This window comes from Acipenser ruthenus, chromosome 6 (genome assembly GCF_902713425.1).
Source record: "Acipenser ruthenus chromosome 6, fAciRut3.2 maternal haplotype, whole genome shotgun sequence".
NCBI classification, from domain to species: domain Eukaryota; kingdom Metazoa; phylum Chordata; class Actinopteri; order Acipenseriformes; family Acipenseridae; genus Acipenser; species Acipenser ruthenus.
In genome coordinates, this window is record NC_081194.1 from 25,511,841 (window position 1) to 25,533,408 (window position 21,568).

Genomic DNA, 21,568 nt, shown 5'->3' on the forward strand with positions numbered 1-21,568 from the left:
CGATACATTTTCCGAAAACTTTGTTTACATGACTTTTGATATCGGAATTAGTTTTCGGAAAACTTAGTTTTCCGAAAAATATCGGAATTCTTATGCTCATGTAAACGCACTGATTGTGTCGTCATCCTTCGGAACAACAGCTTGTTTAAAGCACTGCTTTTTTCACCCAGGGGTGTGTTCAACTAGGCAAACTTTCGCAACAAACTGTTAGCTTTGAACAAAGCAAGGTTTACTGAATGGTTTACTGAACATTCCACAAACATTTAAAATATGCAACACACCCTAAAATCCGAAAGCAAAACGGCCGGATTAGCTATTTTAAAACTGGAATTCATATTTTTTCTTTTTTCTTGCTAAGTAAACAGACCCTTATCATCATCATCATAATAATAATAATAATAATAATAATAATAATAATAATAATAATAATAAATACATATTTTATCAATTTTATCGAAAAATACCAATATTTTATAAATAAGTCACATTCCACCAACAGAAAAAAAGTTTTAAACTGTTCGTAAACGTTCTCCTAGTTGAACACACCTCAGCTGAAGAAGGACTTGGTAGTCCGAAAAAGGTAATTTTTTTATCAATTACCTTTTTTTTTTTTGATTTTACACCTTTTGGTACATAGCAGCTTTCCTTTTGCAAATAAGATTTCCTTTTTCTATGCTAAAAAAAACTTTAATAACTATGCGCTACAGACTTCAAAAACTTTACTTTCTTGACTGATTCATAAAACAAATATGGACTGCATATTGTTGGACTATTTACAAAAAAAGAAAGAAAAAGAAAAAATTATAAAGGGAGTTTATTGTTTCGATAAAAGTACCCCACAGTCTAGTCTATTGACCCCAGTTTGAAAGTACTGTAATAGAACTTCATGCATTAGTTCAGTTTTATGGTAAGACTTTTTAGTCAACATAACAACCTACACCCATGTTTTACAACAAAATCTGTAAGTTTTATGAAATGGCATAACATATTAAAAAGGCAGAAATTTCCTATAGATATCATATTAATCTGTTTTATCTCATAATGACTGGATTCCTGTGAAGAAGATATTGCATCTCAAAAGGCTATTCTGTATAAATACTTAAATGAAGGCTTTTAAGTCAAATCAAAATGGCTGTCTTTTTATATTTATCCAACACATGTGGCTATTCCAAAGCAAGATCATTTTCATAAGCCAGCACAACAGTTTCATCTTTTTAATTGCCAAAAATTCAAATAATGATATGTAATGTCTGACTGTAATCACATGCAGGGTTTTGATTGGAGTGCTTTTTCTTGCGATTTGCAGTTAAGTTATTCACGATTTTCTGATGATTAATTTTTCCATCGGTACATAAACTATAGAAATGAACACTAGGGGTGTGCTACTGTAATTTCCACCCTCTCTGGAACTATAAAGTTAGCAAATAGAAAATCTCTTAAAAAAAACAGTTACAGAGGAGAGAATTGCAGCAATAGCGAATATTGAGAACATACATACCAGGATATTAAACAGGTATGGAATGAAATATGAAAATGTAAATAGCCCTTTACCAAATTAATATCCACCAAACACAACATTATCTCTAAATGAAACAACAAGGATAACATCGACTATACAAGGAAGAACATGAAGTAAAGAGGTTTTATTCAAATGTATGTTCTCTATCACTCTCAGGCTCACAAAATGGTTTAATTTGAATAAGTAATAAATGGATGATGACTGGCTGTTTACTTTACAATCAACAGTACACCTTTGTGTTTAGTTTCTTCCTAACTACACGTGAAGTACCCACAGGTTCCAAAGAACAGGGACTAGTGTCTGAAGTAATAGATATTCTGTGCCATAAATGCATGGAAATAAAAGATAATTATATTTAAGACCAGTCTAGCTCAAAACAATAGGGACGTAATGTAAGATTATGAGGATCCCTGACATCCAGGCCGCAGCAGTGTTATAAATCATTCAGCTGATACAAAACTCTGATAAGTGTTTATTTGAATGTGACTAAGCACCTGAAGAGAAGGTAGCATTCAGGATAGAATTTCGACAACTGCTCCTTAGACCTATTGAAGGTAAAGTAATACATTAAAAAGCAAACAGAAATACACTGTTGTAGACGTTGAAATCCTATTCAGCATAGCATTCCAGCTTTTCACTAGTGCAGTTACTAAGACATAAGTGAAGATACATACTTATTTAAGTTTGCCCTTTTTATCCCACAAAAACAAACACTATAAGATGATGTTATAATGCAGTCTAAATGCTTGTGAACTTATCAGTAAAAAGAAAATACAGAGGGCCTGATTTTCAGGAAATGCAAAAAAAAGAAAATGTAAGGGCAAAGTCCTTTATGTTTTTTCACTGGACTCCCCTTCATGTTGTGATTTTGAAGGGAGTTTGAGCTGGGCCTTCGCAGTATTCCGTTTGCGCTGGCCAATGATGAAAAAGTGGGAGTCAAAAGCTGCTAACAAATCAGGAGCAGCTCACATTGGCGCTAGCGTTTGCTTTGGTTGTGATTTTGATGAACAAAAAGACTTAATGAAGTCTTTAGAAATATTTACATTCACTGAACAATTTTGGCATATGTTGACATATATGACTACAGTGTTTAGCCATATTCATAAACATGAATTATATTTTATACTTCCTGCCTTTACAATAAAGAGCTTTTTAAGATGTACATAGGAACTGTGAATTGGAGTGTGACTTCATTAACTTTATTGCAGCTGTGAAAAATAAAGATTTGAATGAAACATTTTAATACATAGGTCTACACCTCATACTTCATAATTTCTTGAAGTAATTTAGTCCAATGTGTTTTAAATTTGAATATGCGCTTATTATTTTGCTGTGGGGCTTACAAATAGCCGCGTATATGTTTCAAACCTGACCCACAAGGACAAAGTGCATTTAAAAATAATACAGTATCTGGAATAAATTACTAAATACAGGTATGAAACATGGGCCTTATATTATTAAAGAAAACAGTTTTTATTTGTTAGAAACTTTTAATATTTTAGATCAGCACAAAGGTTTATGAAGCCAGCAGCAGGTGTGTAGTGGCAAAACAAAGTAATGGCGCGGTACTAAAAATCAACAATGGTACATTGTAAATAGTTTACCTTTACTAAATTTGACATATAATTAAATGAAATACCAACTGAGTCAACCAATACGCATATCTACCTATCTATCTATCTATCTATCTATCTATATATATACAGTCAAACCTGTATTAAGAGACCACGCAATGGACAGTCTAATAGTGGTATCTTAACACTCTTAATAGTGGTCTGGAACTGCGGCCAGTCTGGATACCTACAGGTACAATGCCCAACAGCAGTCTCCCAATGCCGGGAAATGACTCTGTGCTTGCGTAGATAGGGAACCGTGGGCCTGCTTCCAGAACCCCTGCAGGACTAATATCATCCAACAGCACAGCTGGGAGAGTGGGGCTCAGCTCCCCTCCAGAAGCAGCTGACATTTCGCCCACCTCCTGCATCGCTCTGTTGATCCCAGCTGTAGTTGTGGGGAGAACGACGGTGGGGGACTTCTGCCACTTCCCTGTCCACACTGAAGGGGTCCCCTGCACCGCGCTTGTGGACACTGGGTCTAGCGTAACATCAGGAAGGCCCAATGTCTACCAGATAACCACTGGGAGCCACCAGCGCCACCTGGAATATACTACCGTGCAGCTGTGCACAGTGTGCACAGTGACTGGGGGCCTGTTGCCAATTAGGGGGAAGCAGGCCATGGAGATCCAGGTCAGGGAATCATCGTGAGTCTGGGGTGGTTCAGTCAGTGGTGAGAATCCATTTCTCAGTGTGCTACCGCCAGCTGCTTTCAGAAGGGCCCGGCTTCTGGGTCCTGAGGTAGTGGCGGACCTCATCAAGTCATCGGACAGTCCATGGGCTGCACCTGTCTTCATGGTCCCGAGTAAGGGTGGCGAGTTATGATTTTGTGTGGACTACCGACGGCTGAATGGAGTCACCCATAGACTCCTACCCTCTGCCCCGCAATGATGGGTCGTAGATGGCTCCAGCAGGTACTGGCAAGTAGAGTTCACCCCTGTAGCCTGGCCCAAGGCTGTCTTCTCCACCAGCGGCTGCAGTTCAAGGTGATGCCGTTCGGGCTGTGTAATGCACCTGCCATGTTTGTGCGGCTGATGGAGAAGGCATTAAACGGGGTCCCACCACAGCGCTGCCTCGTTTACCTGGACGACTTTTGATGAGGCTCTGCACTCCAGGCTCGAGGTGCTGCAGCACCTGGAGGCAGCTGGCCTGAAGCTACACCCAGACAAGTGCCATCTGATGCAGTGGGAGATCAGCTTCCTCGGGAGTGAGCAAGGAAGGCATCCGCACAGAGCCAGCAAAGATGGCGGCAGTGTGCCATTTCCGCCACTAGCTCTGGGGGCTACCATTCAACATTTGCTAGGACCACACTGCACTATAGTGGCTGCTGACCTTCCGGGAGCCAGAGGGACAGGTGGCATGTTGGATTGAGCAGCTTCAGTCCTTTGACTATCAAATCCAACACCAGGCGGGGGAAAGCCACGTCAATACTGACGCACTGTCTAGTCGCCCCTGTGCTGAAGGGGACTGTAGCCACTTCCACAGACGGGGGGTCCGGGAGCAGGAGATGGTTGCAGCAGAGCAGAGAGGACACGCGGTGTGGGCATAGCACCAGCTGGACAGGGACGGCTGAGCGGCGACCATCACTTACAGCAAGCTGCCCACAGTGACCTTGATGGAATGGAGATGGAAACAGGAGCAGCACCCTAACCTGCAGTCGGTGCTCGACTGTCTAGAGGTGCACCAGCGACCACCCTGGGAGGACATCGCCCTACTGTCGGTAGCAACCAAAGGTCTCTGGTCTCAGTGGGGCCGCCTGGCTATCCGGGACGGTGTCCTAAGCGGCAGTGGCGGGCGCCAGTGGACCGGGAGGTGAGGTGGCAGTACTCCAAGCCCACCACGGCACCCGAGCTGCAGGACACTTTAGGGGTTGCGATGACCCTCCGGCAGATCCAGCAGGTGTTCTATTAGGGTGCTGCCACTGAGATGTGGTGGACTTTTGCAGACGCTGCGACGAATGCATGGCACGGAAAGGGCCCCAGGCCAATTCCGTGCCCCGCTCCAACGGTTGCCAGTAAGGTGGCCCGAGGAGCGAGTGGGAGTCGATATTCTGTGGCCCTTTCCTTGCTCAGATCAAAGGAACCACTACATTCTGGTGGCCATGGATTATTTTACCAAGTGGCCAGAAGCCATTCTTGATCATTTTGATGTGTGATGAAGATAATCAATGGCGTGTGGCTGCCCAAATTTAACAGAGAACCTTCTCATTTGCATAATGTATGATACTGCCTTTGGCGTCTGACTTATGGGATACCCTGTACAATGTTGGGGCAGATTTCGTATATGTTTTTAGGCTACATGGTATTTTTTAGTGGTGCAATCGGCAACCTAATTTCTTATTTGATTATTGTATAGGCATTTATCAACAATAATCAATGCACTGATGTTTTATTTTTCAAAATAAAGAACAAACATTAGTTTGTTTTTTTTTAGCAGAAGATCCAATAACTAAAAACACTGTTGTGCACAATAGTTAAACAAAAAGGCACAACTTACATTCAAATTAGAACACTTCTGATTATAAAAAAAATAAATACAAAGGATTTTAAAAAAGTGAAAAGAATATGCATGCGTCCGCATTAGATGTCCCTTTAACATTGTAATAATAAAAAATACTTTATTTTAACAGAAGTCATTTTCATCTGAACTATGGTTGTTCATTACTGTTAACATTTTATGTCAAAAGCAAATCAAAACATTTTAATTAATCTCACAAATCCTGACTAATTTAATTAACATACTAAATTCAGCTTCTTTTTATATAATATTGGCATATAATCCAAACACAACATACTTTTAAACAAAATAAGGTAATAGGTAGATTTAATATTGGCATTCTTTTGACATGATTACGCATTCTTGTGATTACGCGTTCTTGTCACTTTTTAGTGCAAAAAAAATGCATAGACTCACCAGTGAAGCAACTCAACTCATTTTACACGGGGTATATCCAACACGAATGTAGAGACCTAAAGTGCGTATCCTAGCAACGCGCTAACGTTGTTTATCAACCATAATAGCACTAAAAGAAGCGCACACAAGGTTTGAATGCATACCGACAACAGGAGACTTCAAACTGGGTTCTAATTTGATGTATCGATTCACCAATATGTAATTAAACCTCTAGAAATTGAAGGACAGATGATCATTAATCGATGGATATAAAATCCACATTACTGGGATATCCAGAGATAAGCAATCAAACAATGTACAATTTTAATCTCTAATCATTCCTAATAACATGTCTAAAAAAAACTGAGGTGCAACATGTGTGAGTTAAATGCTTATTCATTAACCACTGACATTTTGATGATTGCTCCATCCATCATTCTTGTGAGAATATTCACAGACTAGGCAAATATGCAGTACACGCTGTTAAAAAAAACCCCGCTAGTAAAGAATGTTTTGTTTCTATAAATAAAAGTATATTAAGCTCACAAACTGTTTCCCTTAATCTTTGTAGTCTGTCATCTACGTTTTAAGTCGAAATTAATATTCATATATTAATAGAATATATAAAATATAGCTGAGATTACTGTAAAACGACTCCATTGCTGGGTCTCATCAAGTGTATAGCATTGTAAACCCAAAATACACACCTTAGATCACATAGGTGAGTCTGGATTGAATGAGGGGCTATTATTATATAGCTAAAAGTGTAGATGTAACTAACAAGTACAGGCACATCTTATGTCTCAAACAGTGGAGGAGCGTAGTGTACATACAATACTTAAATACAATACAGGCACCTTCGCCAGGGACTTAAAATATAACAGTCTAAAAGTAAAAACCAGTAGATCATTGACATACACATACAATTAACATTAAATGATGAACATATTAGGTGCCACATACAAATTTGTATGTCACAATATACATGTGTTGTGTGCCAAAATAAATAATACAATGTTGATGTATGCTAGTATATATGTACCCATGAAAAAGTATTAATAGGACTTTTTCCATCCAACTTTTAAGCTCGGTAAAACTTATGCGTATAAAAAAATATATGCGACAAACGCAATGGAAAACGATTTAAATTGACTTTTAAGACGTTTTTACTCGCATGACAAGCTCGCTTGCTAGAGCTGGTTTTATTTTTTACTCGCAGTGACATTTTATTCGACATATATATAATGTAAAAGAAATTGACCTTTTTATTTTATGTTAGACTACTGATAAATAAAGTGGTAAAACTTAATTTCCTAGTGTGAGAGCTGTTTGAATGTGTATTATGTTATTAAACTGTACTTTTTAAATCATAAATTTGTTTTCTACGAACAAGTAGTCTGCTCCCTGACTATTTTAGGGAATCCATCTGAATCATATTATACGTTAATTCAAATCATGTGATGAATACTATCCATATATGGGCTGTATCAGGGGGGTTCCCCAAATATAAACCAATCACAAGTATTAGTATTTTTTTTTAATTTTATCGTGTCACTGCCAAAAATGTGCATACACATACACATGCACATACACATACTTTTTAAATGGCTTTATAATACAACTGTTTTGTTTTTTTTTTCTGCTTATGCAGTTTAGTAGTAAGCATCCTAGTAGCCTACACTGCGCTAAACAAAATTGGAAGACTTCTAACAAAAGAGCAGAAATAGAATAAGCAACCTTTAAACTAGTGGGAAAATAATAATATATTATTTCTTAGCAGATGCCCTTATCCAGGGCGACTTACAAGATATCATGTTATTTTTACATACAATTACCCATTTATGCAGTTGGGTTTTTTTTTTTTACTGGAACAATCTAGGTAAAGTACCTTGCTCAAGGGTACAACAGCAGTGTCCCCCACTGGGGATTGAACCCACAACCCTCCGGTCAAGAGTCCAGAGCCCTAACCACTACACCACACTGCTGCCAAACAATGGTGCAGGTTGTATACCTTTACCTTTATAAGTATCTTTTACGCATGCAACACACACACACATCATTTTTGACACTCACTGCAGGTTCAGTTTTCCCCTACGGGATGTACATTTTATTGTTGGTTTTGTGAACTGCATATGGTTCAAGGTTCATTGATTTTTTTTTTTTTTTTTTTAAGAGCTTAACTCGGTAGAATATACTCGCAAGACTAGCGAGCGAGTAAAAAAGTGAATGGAAAATCATCTAGCGAGTATATTTCTTGCGAATAACTTGAAAATGTAGCAACACATGCAAATTAGGCTGTGACATCACGAAACGTCACAGGGAATTAATTCCCTTTGATTCGCTAGAATTTGCAGTGGATGGAAAACAAATTTTTAGCCCTTATGTCGCTACCATTTTTGTAGCAATTTTACAGAGTAACTTATAAACTCGCTCGATAAATGGATGGAAAACGCACTATTGACATTTTTAGATCACCATGAAAAACATTAAAAAAAAAATGCTTTACCAGTTGTCTTCTTGAAAATAGTTGTTTAATAACTGCAGGAAACCTGCTTAACCACCCCAGAATTATTTAAATAAGCAAAAAAGAATGTGGGCTGTTTGTAGGCAGAGAAGATAAATACATAAAAATGTATAACTGTTTTAAAACAAGACAGACATCAATGATAAAAAAAAGGTTTTCTTACAAATGTTCTAAATGGGACCCTTTATTTTATCAAAAACCCGTAAAAAAACAAGCCATGATAAAAATATCTAACACCTATGAATTTTTTAACAGACAAAATCCCTTTTGTCACCGTGTGCACAGGTTTGATTTACAAGTATCAAAATTGAACTGACACTCTAGTCTCTTATACAAATAGACAGACTTTGAAAGCCCTAGGCTTTGTAAATCTGTTGTTTGTTAGTGGTGTGTGTGTGTGCGTGTGTTTTTTTTCTTAATGTGGTGATTATTCTAAAAATACCCTGCAACCCTTCTGTAGTTATTAAATTTATTCTCAGCTTCGGGCTATAAAATGAACAAGAAAACAATGTTACAGTCTTCGATACTCTCATTTTTTACATTTAAATCTGCTTTAAAACTTATTTTCTTCTCTCAATTACAACCCATTATTCAGTATATTATATACCAGCTCACTTACAGCTGATGTTCTCACCTCTGTGTGCATTCTTTTTAAATAGATCCACTATGATAATATTAATAATATTATAATAAATACAGAAGTTCTGTTAATTACATAGACATAGACATATTTTATTTATTTTTATTTTTTTTGTAAGAATTCAGTTTCACAGAAATAATATTGTTTTAAATATATTCAAAGATGTACTAGGATATAAAGCCCACTGAGACCCATTTCCAGTTTTACAGTTGTTGAGGTTTAAAAGTAAAGACTCAAGACACAGCTAAACAAACGTAGGTACAATTATTTTCATAAAATGTTTTTAGTTTAAAATGTAAAACTTGTGTAGCCATGAACTGTACGGATAAATGTTGGACAGTGTTCTAAAGGTTTACAGCAAACAGCAACAGAAGCCATCCTGATTCCTCCCAGCAACACATTCAAGTACTAATTAAATTAAGATATTGAAACCTGTGTAGGCTCTTTCTTCCAAATGCAAAGATGCAACAGACTGGAGGGCCCCCACCTGTGAGTAATGCCTGCCCTGCTGATGAATATCAAGGCATTTACTCACAAGCTGAGTTGAAGATACCAGTTGTCAAGTACCACCGTTTCAAAATTAGGAGACTGTTACAAGCCATATGTCAAACAGCATACGGCATCTTGGCAATGTGACTGTGTAGTGCGTAGCTGTCAGATCATGCTTTTAATTCTAAGCCTAGTCTATAAAACTCAAAATAAAGACTTTATTAAGACCGTGCTTAAAAGATGAGCCTGAGTGTCTTACCTTGTTCTGATCTGTCCAGTACAGGAAGAATCCATGTGGGTCCACTTTAAGAGTAACAGCAGTTGCGACGGTGGAGTCCTAGCAACAGTGAAACAAGCAGTAAATATAAAATTCACAGGAACACCTGTTGCACCCTGCATGTCTAATAACATGTTAATGAGTAACAGCTAGAAACCAAGAAGACACACTCTGGAAAGGATAACTTGAGCTTAAGCTGCATTATCAAACTAGGCAGATAATAAAAATATAACAGTGTAAAACATATTTTATTTTATTTTTTTAAATATTATATATATATATATATATATATATATATATATATATATATATATATATATATATATTGTATAGTATATAGTCATTATAGAATTGTCCAGGTGTGGATGATGCTTCTGATCCTGGATTGGGCGTGTGATGAGATCTGAAAATGTGAATGTTTGACAAGAAAGTAAAAGTTATCATTCAATTCTGACATTCTTCAGCCAATTAATGGAGTTTATGCTATTTAATTCAACAGACATGTACATTTATTTTTTTCCTTTTTGTATAATTATGGAGATGCAAGATTTAATATTTGTATGATTTAGATTTTTTTTACCAAACTAAGATGCAAAATGTTCAGATTTGTAACAGTACTTACATCATGTATTAATCATTTGCTGAATTTAGTTGTACAAGGACAAGCAACATAAACCCATTCCTGATGCCTCATTTAAATGCCTTGCGAAAACTGTTGAGCAAATAGGCTTACAGCATTTCCGTTGCCATGACAACAATTAATGTGAAATCATGTATGGCAGAGCTTAAAGCTGTCACATTTTGTGCATTGATTGTCATAGTTTGAATGGATTAAATTGAATACCTGTACAATATACAGACTTCGATAATAAGAATATGACGCCCACCTACTGAACTTTATAGTTATGGAGTCAAGGAGGCTGTGTGGTCCAGTGGTTAAAGAAAAGGGCTTGTAACCAGTAGGTCCCCGGTTCAAATCCCACCTCAGCCACTGACTCATTGTGTGACCCTGAGCAAGTCACTTAACCTCCTTGTGCTCCGTCTTTCGGGTGAGACGTAATTGTAAGTGACTCTGCAGCTGATGCATAGTTCACACACCCTAGTCTCTCTAAGTCGCCTTGGATAAAGGCATCTGCTAAATAAATAAACAAATATAAAATGCTTGCAGGATTAAAAAGGTGTGATAAAACTGTCATAAAAATAAAACTGAATAAATGCATTAGTAAAATGGAAATAATCAACTCAGGTGATAAATATCAGCAACTATAAACAACCTACATGGCTATCCTTGTTCTTTTTCAAAATTTTCTTTAACATTTTATTTATTTATTTATTTATTTATTTTTTTGTGGCAGTACATCAGGTTTCACATCAGCATGACAAGCCCAAACCAGCTACTTAATTTGGTGGGTTGAAAGTGTGCACAGGACACGCTGGTTTCAAATAATGATTTTATAAACTGTGGGCTGTTGGGTACCAGAAATAATCACCAGACTCCATGCTGCTGTTCAAAAAGCACTGCCACTAACCCTTTAGGTGACAAAAAGAACTCTGCAGCGCTAATGATAAAAATGAAGCCCTCATCATGCTCCAACAGTCTCCTTAATTAGATATGCTCTGTGTAGAAATAGAGAGGCGACATTTAGATTGATGTAGACTCAGACTGCTGTTCTTGTGATGTTAGGGGACACTGCTATTTTTCACAACTGACGTTTACATGTTGGCTTTTAAGATCCAAGGACACAGCCATTTCTCAACAGCTTTCAGTTTTATAACGGAATAGGTAGGAAATAATGAAGCCATTAATACAGTTCATACTGACTGAGATTATTTTGTTTCAAACTGACTATTTTAATATTTGTGGGTTATTTACTGATTTGCTTTTAAACACAACGTGTAAGACATGTGCTACATTAATAAAAAGCTTAGGACTTAACAAAGTTTTTAAATCAACAGTATTTTATAAAACATACTTTTAGAATGTGCACGCTAAGAAAAATGTTGCGTTTCAAGTCTGAGAATATTTACGTCCCTTGTACTTTACAAGCGTTCTTGTTCCTAAAGATGAGCTTGGTTTTACAAAATAGAACATTGGTTTTTACTTCGCAGGATAACACTGATATTACGGTGACACACTGTGCATAGTATATTTAGCCTAGTTCCTCGCACCTTTCAGAGATCAAATGCATTTTAAAGGTGAAACCAATAATCTTCTATCACTTGGATAGTGTGGTTATTCTATCAAGTCGTCCTTATGCACTTTATTTTACAGTATCACCAGGAGAATAATCATGCGGTTAACCGCACTGTTGAAAATTCGTGAAACATGCAACATATTGTATTAAATATACCACTTAAATCAGATGTTGAACCATATTCCTTTTTTTCTTATGGTTACAATTAATAAAACAATGAAATAGCACATAACACGCACACACACACACACACACACACACACTCACATATAAATGATGCTACAGCCAGGTTTGGATAGCTCTCTTATTTTGACTAGACTGACTAGTACTTACATATATTACTGTTTCAGTAAAGATTGATGCAGTTTGGTTTTGTTTTATTCTAGCACAATACTTTTTTTTTATTCTTACTGACCTGCAAACTACAACTTAAAAGTCAAAACATACCACTATAGTAACCTTTGACAGAAGTCACTGTATTTGTATGTACTTATTTATATCATATCATTTTAATGTTACATACAGACAAAACATATCGGTAACTATTACGCACGTACTGTATATTAATACATTTTTTGCACCGTGCTACTGAATTCTGTAGGCTAATGCATGTTTTGTTTTTTTTCCAATTAAAAAAAAATGTTTATTCAACAACTGTAAAACACCCCATGTTATATCAGACATTAAATATAAAGAAAAAATATATTAACAGCTTTCAGAAATTAGGGTCCACTGATAAGAACACAACGGCAGGTCAACTTTTATTTTTTATCTTCAATGGTTTTCTTCACTACTAACATATTTTGCAATATAAACAATATTGCAGTAAACCTGCCATAAAATAAACATGCTGGTTTAAAAATATAAGCGTTGAATAGCGTATATTTTTGTCATTGCTGTTGTATAAAAGCACTTTTTTGTATAAGCAGAATAAAAAAAACGTATTTTTATTACGTGTATACTTACATCATCCCATTTCATAAATTTGTTGCCTTTCTTCAGGCTTTCAGAGACGCATACAGGTTTGAGCTGCAGCGCATGAACCCCAGGCTGTGCTCCAGCCATTTACACATTTACACTTTCCAACCGAGTGGATAACTGAAAAAAATAATGTAAAGGTCTCTTTTTAAAAGCCCAAATCAGGCTCTGCACAAAGACATATAGTGACCGAATGAGGGAGCAGCTTCAGTATACTATCGTTTCATCCTTCAAGTAACCAGTACTGCTTTGAAGGTTCTGAATCTGAACAGAAAGCAGAGACAAAAAAAATACAATTGGAGATTACGAGAGAGCTGCCACCTCCACTATCGCTGTTCACAATTGACTGGATAAGCGAACACTGAACAAAACACACTGTGCAAGTCTGCACTGTTTCATTCACAGCACTTCATGCATCACTGTCCAGGTGACTGGGACTTAGCGCCGCCTAGTGCGCAACATAAACGTCAGCATCTTTTAGTTACAGAACATCTTTCAGAAGGTATCCAAACACATTGATAATGGTTGCACAAAGCAATTCAACATAATATGCTCTTTCCACAGTAACCAAGTACTGTACCAGTAAGTACTGTACCAGTAAATGGTTCTCTAAAAGCCCTTTATTGTCATCATTCTTCTCTATATCGGTGTATGTTTTAAGCTTTCAAGTACCAGAAAGTAAAAATAAGTGCCATTCATTTTTTAACACTTGCTTTCCAGAAAAATATAATTTCTGTCTAGTCAATCTAGTCAAATCAGAGAGCTATCTTATCCTGTAGCATATATGCATATATATAAAACTGCAGTGTACAAAATTGAAAGCATATGAAGGAAAAGTTTTTTTTTTAAAATGTACACAAAAAGTTTAAAAGATTACAAAATCTTTTATTTTCAGTTTCAGGAAAAAGCCCTTCTCAACTGTTTAAAAAGTACTCCTGATCACCGCTCGCATCCAGTTCAAGTCTCTTGTACTTGCCTACCGATGTCTCTCCCTACACCCCCACCCGACCTCTCTGCTCTGCCTGCATTAGAAGACTGGCTGTACTTCCTCTACGCTCCCCTGCCTCCAGAGCCCACTCCTTCTCCATCCTCACCTGCAGTGGTGGAACGACCTTCCTACGGATGTCAGGACTGCCCAGTCCCTGACCACATTCCGACGCCTCCTTAAGACTCACCTCTTCAGACAACACCTGTAAAACTCAACTCTTTACTTCTGGACAATATAGCACTCTGCCTTTAATGCACTTTAACTTGCACTTATCTGCTCCCTATTTTATTGTATTTAATCCTGCACTTAACCCAATCTGTAGTATCTTTTATTTCACTTGCACGCATATCTAACCCTGATGTAACTATAAACACTGTTATCTGCTCTTGAACTGCCCCGATATCAAATCGTACTGTGTTTTGTATTTGCTCTTATTAGGACTGAAGTCATTGTATTTTGTATCTTGCTCTTAATTGTACTGTTATTCTTGATATGTATTTTTTGTATACAACTGTAAGTCGCCCTGGGTAAGGGTGTCTGCTAAATAATAATAATAATAATAATAATAATAATAATAATAATAATAATAATAACCAGTGGTTGGTTCCACAGGGGTACAAGGGAAGAGAAGGAGTGAGCAAGGGAGGAAGGAGTGTAAAGAGAAGGCATAACAAGTCAGCCAGTAGAGGATGAGCGGAGAGGGTGAGAGGGAATATAAGGAGACACAAGGGATTGGAGATAGGAAGGGGCAGTATGATGAATGTTATGAGAGCAAGAGATAGTTAGCCAATGGAAAGATCAAAGCAAAGGGGTAGCGTGAGAGTAGTGGGGTTAGGAGAATACCAGATGAGCAGCAGAATTTTGAATAAGTTGAAGAGGGCAAATAGCCAAAGCAAGGAGACCAGCGAGGAAAGAGTTACAATAATCCAATCTAGAAACAACAAGAGCTTGGACCAAGAGTTGAGTGGAATAAGTAGATAGAAAAGGGCAGATTCTATAGGTGTTGTTAAGAAAGAAATGACAAGTACATGTTAGTGAAGAGATGTGTTGAGTAGGAGAGGGAAGGATCCAAAACAACACCTAGGTTTCTAGCAGAAGGAAAAGGAGAAAGATTGATAGCATCAAGGGAGACTGAGATAGAGAGGTCAGAGGAGAGAGGAGAATTAAAAGGAAAGTAAAGGAGGTCGGATTTAGAAAGGTTGAGTTTGAGGTGATGTGAATGTGTTCAAGATGCGATTTCTGAGAGACAATCTGAAATGCGGGAGGAGATATGGGAGTCAAAGGAAGGAAAATATTATTTGTTTATTTAGCAGACGCCTTTATCCAAGGTGATTTACAGAGACTAGGGTGTGTGAACTATGCATCAGCTGCAGTCACATACAATTACGTCTCACCCGAAAGACGGAGCACAAGGAGGTTAAGTGACTTGCTCAGGGTCACACAATGAGTCAGTGGCTGAGGTGGGATTTGAACCGGGGACCTCCTGGTTACAAGCCCTTTTCTTTAACCATTAAGACCACACAGCCTCCTAAAGATCTGAGTATGATCAGCATATAGGTGGTATAAGAAGCCAAAAGAGGAGATAAGATTACCTAGCGGGCGGGTATAGAGTGAGAGTAGTAGAAGGGGATCTAGGACAAATCCTTGAGGTACACCTGTAGAGAGAAGGTGAGGAGAAGAGAGAGAGCCACACCAAGAAACCTGAAAAGAACGGTTAAAAAGATAGGAGGAAAAACAGACAAAAGCAGTGCCTGAGATTCGTAAACCAGAGAGAGAGGAAAGGAGAAAAGCATGATTGACAGTGTCAAAGGCAGGGGAGGGGTCAAGGAGAATTAGATTGGAGGCGAGGGAAGCAGCACGAGCAGAAAGGAGAGAGTTAGTTACAGAGAGGAGGGAGGTTTCTGTGGAATGCCTAGGACGGAACCCAGTTTGTTTTTATTCAAAAGCTATAACCCTAAAACCTCTGACCTCTGCATCTCAGTCTCTCGTTTGACTGTATCACTCTCTCCATCTCCTTCTGCTAAAAACCTAGCTGTTACTTCTGACCCCCCACCTCCTTCTCTCAGCACATCTCTTACCTGACACGTACTTGTCGTTTCTTTCTTAGCAACATCTACTGAATCTGTCCTTTTCTCACTACTTACTCCACTCAACTCCTGGTCCAAGCTCTTGTTCTCTCCAGATTGGACTACAGTATCTCTCTCCTTGCTAGTCTCCCTGCTTCAGCTATCTACGCCCTTCAGCTCATTCAAAATTCTGCTGCTCAACCTCGCTACTCTCACGCTACCCCTCTGCTTCACACCTTCCACAGGCTACCTATCTCTTCAATTCAAGACCCTTGTTCTTGCCTACCGCTCTCTTCACCACACAGTCCCCTCCTACCTCCAATCCCTCATGGCTCCCTACACCCCCTCTTGCCCTCTCCAATCCTCTTCTACTGGCATGCTTTCCCTCCACTCTCCATTCTCCTGTTCCCACTCCTTCTCTACTCTAGCCCCTCTGTGGTGGAACCAGCTACCGGAGAACATCAAGACTGCACTTGTAGAGGGCTCCCAAGTGGCGCATCCAGTAAAGGCTCTCCGTGCAGAGTGCAGGATGTGCCTTATAGCCTGGAGATCACAGGTTAGAATCCAGGCAAAGCTGACCGTGACCGGGAGTTCCTAGGGGGCGGCGTACAATTGGCTGAGTGCTGCCCGGGTAGGGAGGGCTTAGGTCGGCAGGGGAATCCACGGCTTACCGCGCATCAGCGACCCCTGTGGCCAATAGGGCGCCTGTGGTTCTGCAGTGGAGCCGCCAGATCTGTGTTGTCCTCTGGCACTATAGGTCTGGTGGCATTGCTGTGGATCTGCAGTGCAAAGAATGACGGCTTGGCAGGAGCACGTTACTGGATCCTCATCTGATGCACTATCCTTGTGCTATGGCACTACTACTATGTCATTGTAGATAGAAATGGTTGTAATCGTAACTTGTTGCATCTTATTTCATATTGTACTTCAGTAGTATAATTTGCAGTTACTGTAAACTATACTGTATTTAAATATTGACCTTGCATTGTAACCCTGTACTGTCCTTTAACACCTGTAAGTCGCCTTGGATAAAGGTGTCTGCAAATAAATAAAATAAGTTATAAAAAAAAAAAAAAGCATTTACAATTTTTTGTACCCGACAACCAACTGAAAATCAACACAGGGGTAGCGTGAGAGTAGCTCTGAATTGTATTTTCATACAACATAACTTTCAGGTAGTCTTGTCTTACAGCATAGCAACAAACTCTAATGACCATGTGAGATTGTAGCTACCATTACAAGTCTAATCCCATCACTGCTACTGTATAACCACTGAAATCACTATATGATTGTGCTTTGAACATTTTTAATAGCAGCTGGGAGTTGAATTCCACTCCTGTTACTTCCTCAGCGACCACACAAGCTTTTTAACTTGAACTCAGGACTAAAGGTAATATGCATATACTGTATTTTTAAGCATGTCAGCCAACTCAAACAACATCATGATGGCCATCCGTAAAGAAAATTAGTTTGACGTACCCTTAAGAGCTTTAAGTGCCTAAAACATGTGTCAGGTCTTAAATGGGTACTAAGTCATTTTGATATGTCTCCTTTGGGAATAGCTTATATCAATATCTTTTTCTCCATATTAACTCATTGTAAACCATTCTTACTGTATGTTTTGAAGATTAAGAGTTGTGTTTTTTTAAAAGAAAGGATGGACATATGTGTCTCTCCATTGGGGGCAAATTTGCCAATAGTGGGAAATGTACGCCACTGTGTGCAATGTCCTTGAATATTTCAAAATTAGAATTAAGGAATCAGGAGTGAAATGGGATTTTTAATTAACACATTGTTTGGATTTGTTAATTATAAACTACATCAAACAAACTAAAAACTGGTATGCATTCAGATTTGGATTACAGCGGAAATTGACAACTCTTGCCCTTACAGACCAGGGCCTGGGTTGCCACTGTGGGCATATTGTCCACGTAATACATGGTGAGAGCAATTTGCCAGCGATTTACCCATATGGGAAAATATAGACCTGTTCTTAATTGTTTAATTGACCCATTATATCTAATAAACTTGGTGTAGAATGGCCATTCAGGATTGGAGTCGCCCTACCTTGCTTTACATATACATAAAACAACAAAAGTTTATTATAGTTTTACCTCAAACCTTAATGTGAATATGCATATTAAACAGCAGAATATGCATATTAAACAAACTAGCCACAAATGTCTTGCAGGTGAGATGTGGAAACTTAAAGTTTCTCTTACAAATCAGTAAATATTCTTTAGTTTACATTTCTCACCTGCAGAAGACACCTTTGTGGTCTTGAAAGCTAGTGTATTTAATATTCTGTACAAATTCAGATGATCCTATTAAAATGTATCACCTATAAGGTACCATCCTATTAAAAGGTATAATTTATATGCATTTCTCATATATGGACAAACAAGGCTTATCCTATTCTATTTTACACGTTAAAAATATTTTAGGAACAGTAAGGTATCGACTTAGTTTTGCCAGCAAGACTTAATAGGGTCTCATATAAACATGAAAGGTCTCTGACATTAATTATGGAAATCACAGAACTGAAAAGATAAACAAGATGTCAGGAAGTACTCCAAACTAAATCTTTTGAACTTCAAGAAGTTTCCCATAATATATGCTTTCTTTCAGGCACCAGTGCACTGAACACAGCATGAAGATCCAGGTGCAAAGGAAGAGATGCAAATCTGAGTCATTGCACCTCCCAACCCTGTTATTATAGCTGAAGAATTAATTATATAGATAATGAAATACACTTCATAGTGTGGTGAAAGAATTAAGTTGACAAATTATTTTTGATTAAAAAAATACTTTATATGAAAGAATGGTATACCTCCGATCTAAACACATGTGCACGAGTGACAAGGCCTCAGTACAGCTCAGTGCCTGATATGTTTGTGTAACAGGGTTAAGCTTTCTTTGCATATTAGCTTGTATTTATAGATGTGTTGTTTTTCTATTGCACTTTTATTTTATAGTGATATGTTTTTTTTTAAAACATGTGTGAATGTGTGTAAGAAAATCACATTGTAATTGATTAATTAGTCCAATTGTTTGTAGCTGAATACTTTCTAAAACCTCATTAAGAAGAATGAGATAGAGCTAGAGGACATTCAGGATAACGAGCACCTCGTGTAAGCATGGATGCCGGGCTGGGAAGTAGGAATGGCGGTAGGGGTTTTTGAGAAACTGCTACATTGTGTATGAAGTTTATGAACTGTAGCGTATACTGGTGGTGGTGTGTATTCACATATAGCACTTGTAGTTCATGTGTTGCCGCTGCTGCTACATTCTTAGCCCCGCACCGGCTCTGACTGTAGTGAGAGGGGGAGGGGGGATCTAGAATGGCTCCTATGTGATTATTTAGCCTGTAAAATGAAAATCCATTTCCTTTCTTTGATAGCTGTGAAAATGGGATTATTTAGTCAACGGAATACGTTCCCGATGCTCGCTATCTGAACCCTATTGGAGGTGAGATTGAGGACTCGCTAGGTTCTGTTTTGTTTAGTTGGAGCACCGAGTTATTTTGATTTGAATACACTTTGTTGACTGAGTCCTCAACCACATCTCCAATTCACCAATGTAACTAACTGGATTGTATTATTCTGTTTAGGTGCCTTTCAACGCTTTACAAATTGTGATGCTGATTTGTGAACGATGATGTCTAATTTGTGTAGCTGGTAACTAATATGTTTCTGTTTTTATGATGCTGTGAAAAAAAAAAGATCCATTTGATATATTCTATCTTTGTAAATGCGAAAAGTATATTTTATCTTAATAAAAACATCAAACTCCATCTTTGCTTGCTCTCTACTTTTCTTGTGGTTCATCTTGTGGCATTGCTCTTTCTCAATAAAATAACCTGTGCTGTTAAACTAGGGCAAAATTGGCAAACACTAAATTTGAGTTGCTCTTTCTTTATAGAGCTGGCGTACTCGGATTACTACCCTCGAGGTAGCTGTCCACGGTCTTATGTTGGGTTGGCTCAGTTACCTTTGCCCCCTCCTAGGTGCTACATTTGTATCAGAAAGCACGGATATCCATGGAGTCAATTCAAAAGAGATGAAAAGACCTTTGTAAGCAATTGTTGATTCTGTCCAATAATCAAGGTAGTCATTCCCTTATTGTACATGGTGAGCCTACCACATACTTCCTCTTGGGAAAGGGGGTGGTGCTCTCTGACCTTATGGTCCGCCACGTACTACATGCAACAGGGTGCATCCATCTTGTCTTTTAACCCTTTGAGTAGTGAGTTCTAAAATGCACTGCCAGTCCTACGGGAGTGAGTTTTTTTTTGTCTACTGCATGCGCTCGATTATTACGGTCTGTATGTAATGAACACTGACGAAATACAGACAAATAATTTTTACCGTAAATAAATAAAACAAATAAATATCATGTTTTATTTTGGCATAGGGAGAGGTTTTGACTAAAAACTAACAGGTAGACAATAAACAATAAACAACGGGGTGGAACAGCCACAACAACACGTCCTAACAACAACAAAAAAAGGCTGAACTAGAGAGACACGAATAAATCATATTCGGGTAAACAGGTTGAGGGAGCGGAGGGAGTGAGAGTGTCTAATGCTTCAGCGTATGATACTCCTTGTAGCATGGATCAACGCACAGATTTTGGCGGCGCCGCCGCTTCGCTGTTGCTTGATGTTGATGGTAAATATTCTTTACATGACACATTCGCTGACATCCGATTCAGTGGAAGAATTGTATGTATTTGAATTTAAATCAGAATCTGAATTCAGTATTATTTACTATATACTTCTTTCTCAATTAGCAATTTTCGCCAATTTACAGACATCGCTGTCATTTTTGTGATGGTTTATTGTATGTAATTCAGTCAATATCTAGCAGAGGGCACAAGAGACCAATAAAAGGTGTTACAGAAATCTAGTGTTACAATATCTTGTTATCAGAAGTTTTGTAGGCTCAGTAATTTAAGCTTAAAGTTGCAGAACGTACCGGTACGTTCGTACTCTCTGGGGACCAGAGAGTAGTGAACGTACCGATACGTTTGTACTACTCAAAGTAGTACAAATGCGGCATGGTGCACCTTCACCCCGTCTCAGGGTCAACCATGTGTAATGAGAGAATTCTAAACTTGGACAATACTGCATTAAAACGACTATAAAAGCACGTTCACTAACAATTTAAACATAATGATTATTAACTATAAAAGACACACACATACACATAATGTAAAATGTATAATTAATAACATAATTAATACCTCATGCAGCAAGTCATTACTACAATAACAAACATGTACTGTATTTTTATTTAAAATAAAAATTCAATTAATATATGATACTTTTTTTTGGTAGTCATTCACCTTAGTGTCTTCAAGGTCATAACATGTTACTGGCTGCAAAT

The 21,568-nt window shown here is 37.9% G+C and overlaps 1 protein-coding gene across 2 annotated transcripts in view; it reads right to left on the reverse strand.

Moving 5' to 3' along the window:
- LOC117410730 (1-phosphatidylinositol 4,5-bisphosphate phosphodiesterase beta-1) overlaps nucleotides 1-13,488 on the reverse strand; it is a 269,638-nt gene extending 256,150 nt beyond the window's left edge. For both annotated transcript variants that reach the window (XR_004545728.2, XM_034017498.3), the window contains exons 1-2: nucleotides 13,116-13,488; nucleotides 9,937-10,014 (exon numbers count right to left, since the gene is read on the reverse strand). Coding sequence is in view for 1 of the 2 variants with exons in the window: in XM_034017498.3 (XP_033873389.1) it covers nucleotides 9,937-10,014; nucleotides 13,116-13,214 (177 nt within the window). In the remaining variant the exon portion in view is untranslated. The remainder of the gene's footprint in view (nucleotides 1-9,936; nucleotides 10,015-13,115) is intronic.
- Between the last annotated feature and the right edge of the window lie 8,080 nt (nucleotides 13,489-21,568).